The following is a 12,756-nucleotide window of genomic DNA, read 5'->3' as shown; positions in this document are numbered from 1 at the left end:
TTATGGTTTAGACAGAAACGCGTATTAGTCGATAGAGATCCATGATCGAGGCAATTACTGCCGAAATTCAAATCGAGTCGCGGGCATGTAACTCGAATGTAATAACCGTGGGAGACAATGGGGAGGGAGAGGAGGAGGAGGGAGGGAGGGGGGGGGGACAATCAACGTAATTCTAACACATTGAGATGCACTCGCCCACATATACGTGTGTGTAGGTGCGCGCCTACGTATACGTTTAGTTTCGAGTGCTCCTCGTCGAGATGCGATTGATTGCTGACGATCAGATTATGGCAATTAATAGCTCGAGTGCCACGGATCCCTTCGCTTGTAAATTAGATCCGTTTCCGGCATAGGAACTCCCGGAATCCAACTTATCGCCGCAAGTACGTGGACACCCGTTATCGGTCACACATCAAGCACATAATCCATATTCCATACGTTGCAACCATTTGAATGTCTTTTCGGATGAACGCGAAACATGACATAAACGAAATCACGTGATGATTATTCGATTAAGATTGTGTATTTGCGATTTCGAGAAAATCAATTGTTCATATATATCTCACATTTAAAATAAAATCTAACTTGTCACTTGTGGTCTGTTATTAACCGTGTTGTATCACATATAATTTGATATAATTAGTTGCAAAATATCTTCTGTTCTACATTGTAATGATTTATCTTTATCATAGTAACCAAAATATATAATGAGAAAAGAGATACACATTAAATATAAAGAGTAAATGGTTGTGAAATATTCTGCTTTCTGTGAGATCGTTAAAAAAATTATTTAAATTAGATGCTTTATAAATAGCTCGAATTTCTAATTTGAATTATAATAAAATCCGTTCCGTATGTTCCCAGTTGAGGAAGGAAGCTTCGTGCCTTGTCTCATATTTGCATCATATATATTAATATTGAGTAAATTGAGTGGCGCGGTATAATCCAGATTATATAAATTGAGAATGGAGTTAGTAAAATTGATGCAACACATGCATATTTCATCAAAACTTGACACGGGGAATTGTATACATCACTTATGGTCTTAAAATTATATGTTATAAATTGAAAGTTCTAAATCGTCTTCTCTCTAAATACAATGCTAGAGGAAAATATTTTCTTTTATAATAACGCGTAGAGGACGCGGTTCAAAATACACAATCAAAATATACGCATTCATGCACGCGATGTTTTTACGACATAATTTCGAATGACGCGGAAAAAAAAAATGAAAACACAGGGAGAGGAAGAAAGTGAGGATAAAATATGTTCCTAATATGTACGCTTAAATTCATTACCTGTGCTTCATCGTGCTTTGTTAAAAAGAACAATTGTACGCAAAGGATATCGTTTCATTTGATAGTTTGAAGCCAATCGATGAAACATGTTGGACTATTTCACAAGCAAGTACTCTTGCTCCACATATTTGGCGTGCATCCCCGAATCGGAGACGGGGATGCAGCCTACTCTATATAGAGTATAAACGCTATTCATGCGACGGTATAATGGGTTAAGTGGGGTCTACTCACGACGTCGATGAGCTGGGAGAGGCGTAGTCCCATTTTGACAGTGAGGCGATCGCTGTTGTTGCCAACAGGGCGGATGAGGCGGTTGTAGTTCGACAGCAGGTCATCGTAGAGACGCTTCGCTTCCGGATTGGCCGAGGCGCCCGGAAACGGGGCAACGAGACAGGATATGGCTGCCGCCATCGCCAGCAATCCGCCCAACCTGGACCACCATCGCCACCAGCCTTTCCCACCGTCGTTCGTCCAAGCATCCCTAAGCATCGTACGCCTTGTCCACCCCTTTAACAATAAATTACGTATCCCTTTGTAATGCATGCCTCGTAGTGATGTTGAACATTGTAGGAGAAGGAGAATGCAGAGTTTGTTGATCTCTCTCTCTCTCTCTCTCTCTTTCTCTCTTTCTCTCTTTTGCGCGAAAGCCAAAAATTCATCTCGTGCACTAATTATCTTGCGATTGTTTTACATTGTAAGAAGGACTTTTTCGTGATAAAATAGAATGATTTCGGCAACTCCTCCAGCACAAAATAAAAAAAAAAGTCGGCAGTAATTAAAAATTTTTTTTTTATGCCTTATTTTTACGAATATTATATAAATCAATTATAAATCAATATAAATGAATTTATATAATGTCAGTTTTACTGACATATCAGTACTAATGTACTAGTAAAACTGTCAAGATATTTAATATATCGAAAAAGAGAAAATCATATATTTATTATTATTAAAAACTCCCTTCAAATCTAGCAAAATTTTTTCAAATCAAAAATAAAGTTTTATTTTAAATAAAAAATGAACACTGAATATGCATATACCATCACTATTAAATTAAATATCACGCAAAAATAATAAATTATTTGGAAGACTGTAAAAAAATCAATAAAAATGATTCACATAAATAAATGAAAACTTTCTTCGGCAAAACCTTTCACAGCCGATAATTTGAAAAATGACTGTTCGATGTAAAATCTCGAGGAAGAGCAAAAAATAAATGTAAAATAAATTTAAAGGGCAATTTCATGAAGGAATACAAATTTCACTTTCTATACTTCATTTCACAGTTTGACAGTGTACTGAGAGACTTACAATAAATCGTTATTTAAAAATAATCGAAAAAAATAATCGAAAAAAAAAATATATAAATATTCCATGAAATATAATAAGACGACATCACTCACGAACGATGATAGACGATCAATAGTTATAAGTTTTACGATGCATTTTGCGTAAAATGAAAAAAGGCAGTATCGCCAAAAAAACCAGATAATTCCAAAGGAATGCTCTTTTACGAGCGAATATAAATCTTATTTGGAATAAGAACCAAAACGACTTCACAATTAGCCCGCTTTTCACGCTCGATTCCGTGTCGTTAAGAAATTAGGATACGGATAATACGCGAGTGTTTGCAACTTTTGATCCATTGTTATAATGCAGGTTTGATCGTAAAATGGATTATTCGAGAAAATTACTGGCAGTTACGAAGCCGAGAGGGATGAAATATTCTATCGTAAAATAAAATCGTAACTCTGCCGTATCCGCTTATGGATTATTTGTTTATTGATATTCCTATCGAGAATTTGCACGAACTAACATTTTCTCTTCCATCTATCGATTTCACGTACCAAAGTTGTCGACCATAGTTAATTCTCGCGCTAAATTTATTTATTTGTCCGTTCCTATTCTTGGATATATTATTTTTAATTAATTTGTTTTAATGTTTATTTTTTAATTTACAATTCATTCAATTATTCTCATAATGCGTAATTATATGATAACTTAATATCACGTTATAAAATAATGGATTAAGCCCTAGTTCATCACACAAGATCGCGCGCGATTATTCTGCAAAGAAAGGATCGATGCAAGAGCAAACTGTTCGCTCGTGAATCACGCAAAAAAAAACTTGTTGCGGCAATTTGGCGTGTTTTACGTATCATCCATATTTCTAAAGTATGTTAACGAGATCGCGACGGGAAGCCGTGTTTCTATCTCGAATGTATCGCGAATGTCGCCTGTCAATTCTTATTTATAATACTTGGTCGACGTTAACTTTTCTGAAGCGTGTCACTGTCCCATCGTAAGATGTAACCGGTCGGCTGGTAGATCAAGTCATTTACTACCCGTGACGAGGAGCGTAGTCGCCCATAAAGGAGGCTTGAACGACATTGTTGTGTCAGAAAAAGGCAGAGAAGAAGAGAAGCTCTCGAGGAAGTTTTATCGCTTCTTTGCTGACCTACCTCGCCTACCTCGCTATTATCAGCATAACCGTATGCCTCGAAGGACTACTTCGTCGTATTAGGGTAACTTCTCGCGCTCTGATGCTCCTCTTCTTAAACTTAGGCGCAACAAAGAGCGTTCAAATAGGTTCTAAAATGTATTTTATCGAAACTTCCAAGGAAAATATAGACAACAAAAAAATCTTTTTTTCTTTTATATGTAATTTTAGACTCGCGCAAAATTATTTAATAACGAAAACATATTATTATACAAATATATTATTTTTATATATTATTTTTTATATATTATTCCTTGATAATATATATACAATTTATAAAAATTTGTTTTTATATATGTCTGCTTTCTTCTCTTCCTTCTTATTATTATTAAGAAACTAAGAATATTTTTATAAAAGTTCTGAAATATTTCATTAATCTCGTAAGTAACTACAAATCAAAAAATATAACCAATTAAAAAATGAATCATTACATTTAACTTTTTTTATAATATGCAGTTATCTAAAATTTCCGAAAACACCTTTTTCAAGCGTTTATACGAAATATGTATTGCAAATATTCACGTATATTCCTTTTTATATATTATTATATTATAAAGACAATTATAGTCTCAATACGCAAATATTACACATAAATATTATCCGAAGTTTAGATAATTCTCACGTGACCATTTACGTAACAATAGATACCATGGAGATACCTTGCCTTGTCTTCATTAACATTTGACCAAAAGCCCCGGGGAAACCAATTCAACTAACAATAAGTATATGTGTGCAACCAGCTTGTATACAGCCCCGATTAGTGATAACGATATACTATATAACAGATGATCGGTTTCGTTACATGATAAAAGGACAGGTCGATCGAACAGCTTGTCCGACAGTGATCGGACGCGGTTTGAGAAAGCGGATATAATGGAACCAATAATGAGCCGCCGCATCCATCAATCCGGATCAAGCAGCGAATCAATTTAACCATCCTTTCCCTCGCACATCCAATGTACCTTCGGAAAACAAGCTACGTGATCTTAGATCGCGTGTGTGATCAACATCGGGATGATTAAAATACCTTTTACAAAACTAGATCGATCCTTCCGTACAATTCGAAAACGATAATAATAATAATTGAGAAATGTTAACGTGATACTGCTGTTTTCCGTTTTCGTGCTTGTGTATAAGAATAAGTTCGGATAAGTTACTAAATAAACAAACAACAAAGTATCCCGACTCTGACGTCAACAGTATCTGTTTCTTTCTCATGAAATAAACATAGCGTTATACATACAAGATGTATTATGTTCTACGTAAAATTAATGAAATAAAAAAAAGAGAGAGAATATCAGCATTACATTGTGGCAAGAAGTATCTTTCTATCTTCATTCTTATCAATGAAAAAAAAACAATATATAAAATATATATATATATGGTTCACTGTTAAATTATCATATTTTGAAACGCGTCAAACTCGTTTGTAAAGCAATTTAAAAAATACATATACCTAGTTGCCGACAAAATACAGCTCGACAAAACTAAAACTCTGCGTGATGAACACGATACGGTGAAATGGACCTGTTCCGAGGAAAAGAAGAGAAACAAAAAATTCAGCACTGCTACAGACGATAACGCTAAGTGCAGCAGTCTGTATACAATCAGAAACAAATGGCAGACCGTTATCCATACGAAGGATACAAATCGGCGCGCGATAGAAGGAGGCCAAGCAAACGTGTCGAAAGTTTTTGCGCGATCCATGAACGTCTTCCTCATTCGGTAGTGTCGTTTTTTCGACCGACTTTTGCGTGAAAGTTGTAATTCCGACTTTTACATGCGATGCGAGTTGTAAATGATCAACGGATTGCGAACGATTCATACAAGTTTGCGCCGAATGGAAAAGCGATGTCTGCATAGCGGGGTTAACGACAGGCGATATAGACGGTCGACATACATCGAAAAATGGAGAAAAATGTATTACGTCCACCACGAGACGTTAAACTACCTGGCAGCATGACATATTGCTGGCCGACGTAATAATTTATCACGTTTCGCGAAATTGGCATCGCGGAACCTTTATCGACATTCGAAAGAGTTACGTTTTAAAATCGCTCAATAGATTTTTCTTGTGCCAAAATTAATTAAATTTAAATAGCTAAATTAAAAATTTAAATATTCTCGTTAGAAATCCATATATTCTTAGTATGTGCAAGTTAGAAAAAATGCGATATAATTCGTTCTTCTGCAGTAAAATACAATCAACTTCGAAAAATGATCGAAAATTACAATTGAAGTAAAAATAATAAAATATGATTACTACGTGTATGAAATTTTGTTAAATTGATAATATATTAAAATATTAAAACACTTATTTTTAAGAATAAAAATGGAAGGCTATATCTCTCGTAAAATACATAATGGCGATATTTTTTCCTTTTTTTCATTGGCACACATACACGTTTTCCGAATATATTATTCTCGTTAATAAAAAATTTTAATGGAAGTAGCAAGGATTAATAGACGCGTGACATTCAAAAAATATAATATAACAATAAATAATACTCTGCGCGATGGGTTCAGAGCAAGCAATATAAGCTATATAAGATAGTTACTTCGTAAATGTGTTTATGAAATATTTTCTAGGTTGTACGTCTCTTCCCCATACAAACAAGAAGAACGTAATGCAGCGTAGTTCAAACGTATCGCTTTATCGTTTAAAGCTGCCACGCAGCTCTTGCAACTGCAACGAGGCTAATCGAATCTGGTACCGACTGCACCAACTAACTAGACTATTATGCACCCGGTGCGGAACTGTATCGGCTGGACCGGCTGTCTATTTCCTTTCCCATTGGATGAATCAACGGGAATGAGAGGCAGACGATTGGATAGAGACCCATCCGATATGAAGAGAGAACGAGAGCGGTATTTTGTCGCGTCGCAGAGAGAAAATCGCGGAGTTTCAATATCCAGAGATAGTATTGAATTTCTATATGTACGCATATATATATATATATATATATATATATATATATATATATATACCGGATGCGTCTTTCACATACTTGCTTTTTAATTTTAATTATAGCTTCTCTAACAATTTTCAATCGATTTTACTTAGCGCAAATATCGAGATTGCTGATAAATTAGATCCGATTAGAATCTTGGGATCTCGAATTAATATTTTAAATATTCATTACATTGATAGAAATCCTTTGTATTCTTTCATATTCAATGCATTGTTGTTAAATCTTTAAAAAAATATCTTTTTCAAAGGTTCACAACTCATGATATAATTTTACTCTCATGCTTAAAATATGAAAAGCACAATGCAAGATATATATACATATTTCGATACATATCTATGGAGTTTACTACAGAAGGAGATTCGCAGAGTTTCAATATTCGAAGATACAATGCAATCTTTGAATATATATATATATATATATATATATATATATATATATATATATATATACAGTATATCGTACGATGCTTGATAAAGCCAAATGATAAATTGAACCGATTTGCGAACGTTGCATTTTAGACATGAAGCAAATAGGAAATAAGAGAGAATTTTGATTAAATCACGTGGAAGTATTATACATTAAAAAATGACATATAATTCAATTTTTCGTAACTAAATTTTTATTTTTAAAAGCGTACTATTACTTTTCCACGCTAATGCAATTTTATTCCCACGTTTTTAAACGCATGATGGAGATTTTCATGTTGCATGAAATTGCATTTTGCAAGCCACGAAAGACGAAAGTAGGTACATTTGTAGAGAACAAAAAGAAAAAGAGTAACACCTAAGTCGGGAGAGAAGAGAGGGGGGGGGAGAGGAGGGGGAGGACGACCGGACTGACAATAAAATCAGCGCCGGTTTTCTATCGTTTTACAACCTCGTATACCTCTCTTTAGCCGACGAGACGCGGCTTAATTTAGAGCGCTCGCGGAATTTACGGCACTCTCATCCGGCTCGTTTCTGGCCGAGCCGTGCGGGTTATGGATCGTGTAACGCTTGAAGGGCAGGGGCGAACGGGGTTGACGGTGGGAAAGAAATCAATTGTGCGCTCCCATTCCTCTTCATGTCTTTCTCTTTCTCTCTCTCTCTCTCTCTCTCTCTCTCTCTCTCTCTCTCCCTCTCTTTCGCGTTCCATCCCATCGCGAGTCTTCGCTATCAACGGGCTTTTCGGATAAATCGACGGAAAATGAATTGTCCCACGATGCCAGGCGACGATTTGTACATCTACTCTCTACTAAGCGTTTCAGTCACTGAGACGATACCGTCCGGGATCCATGACATGTTCATCACTCGTAAATCGCAGCCGACGGAATATATCCGGTCTCCAAAGTTACATAACGACAGCTATAACTATCCGCGAGATTATAAACGTCGCGCCAAGAGAGAAATCGCGATATATATCGAAATCGCCGTGAAATTATTATTCGTCTCATATCAGGGAACAATTCAGTTAACAGTCTTTTAGTCTTTTGCAAAAATATTATTGTACAGCATCGTTTACACACACAGTACTCTCTTCTCCCTCTTCCCCGTAAATGTGTCGATAGGATTAAATCTATCGGAGTGTAATGTATTCAATTACGAAATGATACTCCAAGCGTACGAGAAGATTATGAATTATTACTAGATTCCCATGAGCGATAAATTTTCGATTAAAGCATTTTTGTTGGCGCATAGAGTGCTGACTCGCCTAAAAGACCCGTATATGTATCTGTGTATGTGCGTATCGAAAAATCAATCGCTCGCCGGCTTCGATATTACATTGTACATTGGAAATACTCGCAGCCATACGTTTTCGACCGAGCTATCGAAAATGGATTGCCGCGCGATGTAAATCCATTCCTTGCCGTTTGGGAACTGCGCGCCCGCGATCATATTCGCGCACCGTTAATCAAAGTTAAAAAAAAAAGAAGAGAGAAAGGGAGAGAAGAAAAGTGACGAGAAAAGAGAAGACCAAGTTATTATACGTCGCTCGTGATTTTTTTTCCCTCTTGTTACAAAATTCGACTCTCTCTCTCTCTCTCTCTCTCTCTCTCTCTCTCTCTCTCTCTCTCTCTCTCTCTCAGAGAATGACAAGAATTCGCCGTTGTAATTTAGCGCACCACAAGTGACAAATACTGCACTTTATGACTTGTAATTATTCAAATGGCGTGGCTGTTAGTGAACACGAATAATATCGTGCGAATGATGGCGTGAAAGTGCTCATCGCGCATCTAAAAAAGAAAAGAAAAATTTTTCTGCGCCATCTTTTCGCAGTCGATCGTTGCTGATATTTTTCAAGCTGAAAATTCTCACGCGCATACGTCTGTCGCGTGATATTTTATTGTTTTTTTTTACATATATTAATTCGATACTGTTTTATATAGAATATTGTGTGTTTCCATCCGAAAGATTTTTTTGTAAAATCGACATTTTTTGTTTAGCAAAAATTTAATTAAACACCATTTTCTTTTCCGCTATATTTCCGCTAACGTTCTCAGATTAAAATGTTTTTTAAATATAAATATAAATCCGAAATATAAAATTTAATATTTAAAAAGAGTGCAAAAAATTTCCTTCTAATATTTAAATTAAGTTTATTATATTAAAATTTCATTATAGTCTCTTAAAATAATAAGAATAAGTGACTATGCAAAATTAATTAAATTTCCTTCCAGTCAAGGTACTGCACTATACTAATGTAATCGTACGACATTGCAAGTGTTTCGCTTTCTATTAAAATTTCGAGTTGACAATATTAATGCTAACGTAATATTCGCTTCGCGGCGCTTTTGCATAAGTCGTAATGAAATGCTTCCCCACTTGTATCTTACACAATAGTGATACAATACAATGTTAGTCTCTATAGTATTGGTTTGTAAGAGTCCCGGTAACTGACGCTAAGTTAAATTACTATGATATTATAGCACTATAATATTCCTCTTTATGAGTACAGGTATCGCGAAAGGGGACCGTTCGTCAGATGTAGGGTAATTCAATAAGGAACGGCTCGCGAATGGTTGTGGCAGAATGACTGAAAACGGAACGGGTGAAGCATTGAGATGTAAAATGGAGAGAATGAAGAACACAATGGGAAAGCAATCCTGGTGATCTATGGGAGCCGCGCCGATACGACCCGACAATCGCAATCCATATGGATAAACTAATTCAAGATAGTGACGTTCTGTATAGAGCCGACGGCATTACAATAAGAAACGATGCAAACGTCATTCCGCTATATGGATCGCTGTAATGTCTTCTCTACGAGCACTATGACTTATCTAATTCTTCTCTTCCCGTCTCGAATACCCCTTTTTCATGTATCATGTAAATCTTTTGTTTTTATTTTCAATATTCATAGCGAGACATAAGCACAATTATTCGATAAACTGATATGAAAGAAACTCAATTAATAAAAGTAATTTGAAAGCGGCTAAAGATCAAGAGCATTTGAATTACCTCCAATATTACATTTTTATATCGATATTTATACGACGTTAATATGACTCTTATCATCAAGTATCAATATTATATTACAACCTCCTATCATACAATATTATGTTCTCCTTGATATCATAAAGTAACGTTGTAATCAAGTGTTCCAATTATGGCCACTGCACAAGTACCTAATATTTGAAAATCGAAGAGCCCTCTCTCTATCTCTCTTTCAGAGACGTAAAACATATTTTCATAAATAAATACATTGTTTTAATTTAATATATAATAACAAATTAACAGGAAAAAATTATTTTAGAAGATTTTGTAAAACAAACAAGCTCGAAATGTTTTATATCTATATCTCTAATTTGTGATCGCAATATCAAAGCAAATAATATTGACAACATTATAATGTTTTGATCGACACGTGTGATGTTCTTCGAGAGTCATCTTACTTTCACGTAAACTGACATTATGCATTCAATGCTATGCACAATGTTGATTTATCGCCGCCGCGGTTCGTACTTCGAACCGACCGCTTCCAGGCAACCAGGAAATCGTAAATTTGGAACATTTCGAACTGTTCCTGCGGTAAAGCGCCGAAGTGCAAAGCGTCCTTTAACCGTGTTTAGGCGTCAACTCTGAAATATCGACTTTGCAACTGTGTATGAATCTGTATGTGTGTGTGTGTTAAATGTGACGTGTAACATATCCAGCTGTATTTCAGCGACTTCACACATACGCGATGTGTGAGCCATATATGTGCAAGCAAAAATGTGTAAATTTTGAGTTTTAGAAAAATTGTAAAACTTATGAAAAAAAAAAATATATCAATTTTTTCTTAATAATAATAAAATAGCGTGGCATTTCTCTTATGTGTTCGTACTTATGTACTTTATGGGAATCATTAAAATTAATTCAACTAAATTATAATTCTGTATTCATCTATATTAGAACAATTTAAAATATCAGGGATATTTTCTGTAACAAAGCAAAGAAATCTTTAATTTAAATTTTCTCGAGTTAATAATTTAATTATCAGGGATAGTACGTCTTCTTGTTTATATTTGTCCATGCAATTTCTTCAAGTGGCTAAACTTCTACAGCGCGCTGCCGCGGAGGATTTTCCTAAAGAAATTTTCTGACACGCCGGCTCCTGAAATAATGCGAGATGTCATTTCATTGCAGCGAGTCCATCGCCTCATTAACCCAATTAAGCAATGAAGCTTAATAACACGCTAGTTTTTCATTCAGCAAATTAGTACTGGTGTCTAAAAGAGCGTTGAACAAGCAACCGCGATCATACAGAAAAAGGCTCTATTAAAAAAACTCAGCTTTTCGAGCATCATCTTTTTCAATGCCGCAAGCAAGATTCGCATTATTAATAGATTGCCGTTTACTCTACAGTAAAGATAAGCCGACGTAGGATTCAATTTTTTTTCACATAATTAATCTTAAAAGTAACTCGTAATAGCTCCAAGAGATCACACGTCAAAAAGATTTTATTTTTAAAATCATCGAGCTTTTAATGGTGAAGAAAATATTTTTAAACCATATAATATTTAATCTCAAATTATGTACATTTATACATTAAATAATATATAATTTATTTAAATAAAATAAAAAATTCATAATTAATTTAATTAACATAATACTAAGAGATAATTTTTAGGAAAATATTACTATCATTTGTGCATGTAAAAATGATTATCTTATGGAAACTTGGTCAAGCTATTTCTAAACTATTATATAATAATATTACTTAATACAATTGTGCTTTTTTATTGCAAATATTTAAATATATATCATCGTTTTATATGCATATTTCGCGCTTAGACTCATTCGCATTAAAGTGAACCTTTGACTACAAACTTGAAAGTTGTGCTCTTTGGAAGTTCATTTTGAAAGCAACGACCTCACGTTCCCAAGCGTAACAAAGTTTATTAAAATCGCTATCTCTGAGGCAACGATGAAAGTCTTTTAATGCTTATCGTTTGCAAACATCCCGTTTGATGGGATCAATTCTCTATGCATATAAATCGGCACTCGGCGTTAGGGCTGATATTAAATGGCATACTAGGTGGAAACTTCAATCATCGTCGACTTAATTAAAGTTGCATTGCAGTATAAAAATTCTTCTTGTAAAAAAAAGTCCATTTTCACACAAATCGGATGAATTTCTTGAAATACATATCTCTCAACGTATAAATTCTCAAGCAATCATTATTATAAACAAAATAAACTGAAAATTAATAAATTTTCTTTTTAAAAATTTGAGAAAATTTATCTTAAAATATTGGATAAATAAATAAAACTTGCAATACAATTTTCTTTAATCTAAAAAAAAGGCAATAGCTTAGAACATTGTTGTACTCTTTGCGCCGTTCGTTTTAAGACAATATGTAGCAAGATGAACGAAGGACACTAAATATTTTACGCGAAGTCCGGGGATGAAAACGGAAACGTCGGCAACAAGTTAATCCTAGCGAAACATCGCTAAGGATCACCGACCTTGGTCAGACCGGGCTTACTACTCTTGAAATCGGCTTTCGCGTTTCCGCCGATACACC

The 12,756-nt window shown here is 34.8% G+C and overlaps 1 protein-coding gene across 3 annotated transcripts in view; it reads right to left on the bottom strand.

Annotated features, from left to right (window-relative positions):
• LOC126853938 (acetylcholine receptor subunit alpha-like 1) overlaps positions 1-12,756 on the bottom strand; it is a 121,579-nt gene that overhangs the window by 67,302 nt on the left and 41,521 nt on the right. For all 3 annotated transcript variants that reach the window (XM_050600153.1, XM_050600154.1, XM_050600155.1), the window contains one exon: positions 1,530-1,805. In XM_050600153.1, coding sequence (XP_050456110.1) covers positions 1,530-1,787 — 258 coding nt within the window. In that variant the 5' untranslated portion in view covers positions 1,788-1,805. The remainder of the gene's footprint in view (positions 1-1,529; positions 1,806-12,756) is intronic.

This window comes from Cataglyphis hispanica, chromosome 13 (assembly GCF_021464435.1).
Source record: "Cataglyphis hispanica isolate Lineage 1 chromosome 13, ULB_Chis1_1.0, whole genome shotgun sequence".
Classification (NCBI taxonomy): domain Eukaryota; kingdom Metazoa; phylum Arthropoda; class Insecta; order Hymenoptera; family Formicidae; genus Cataglyphis; species Cataglyphis hispanica.
The sequence above is the reverse complement of the archived record's forward strand: the minus strand, read 5'-3'. Positions and strand labels throughout refer to the sequence as shown.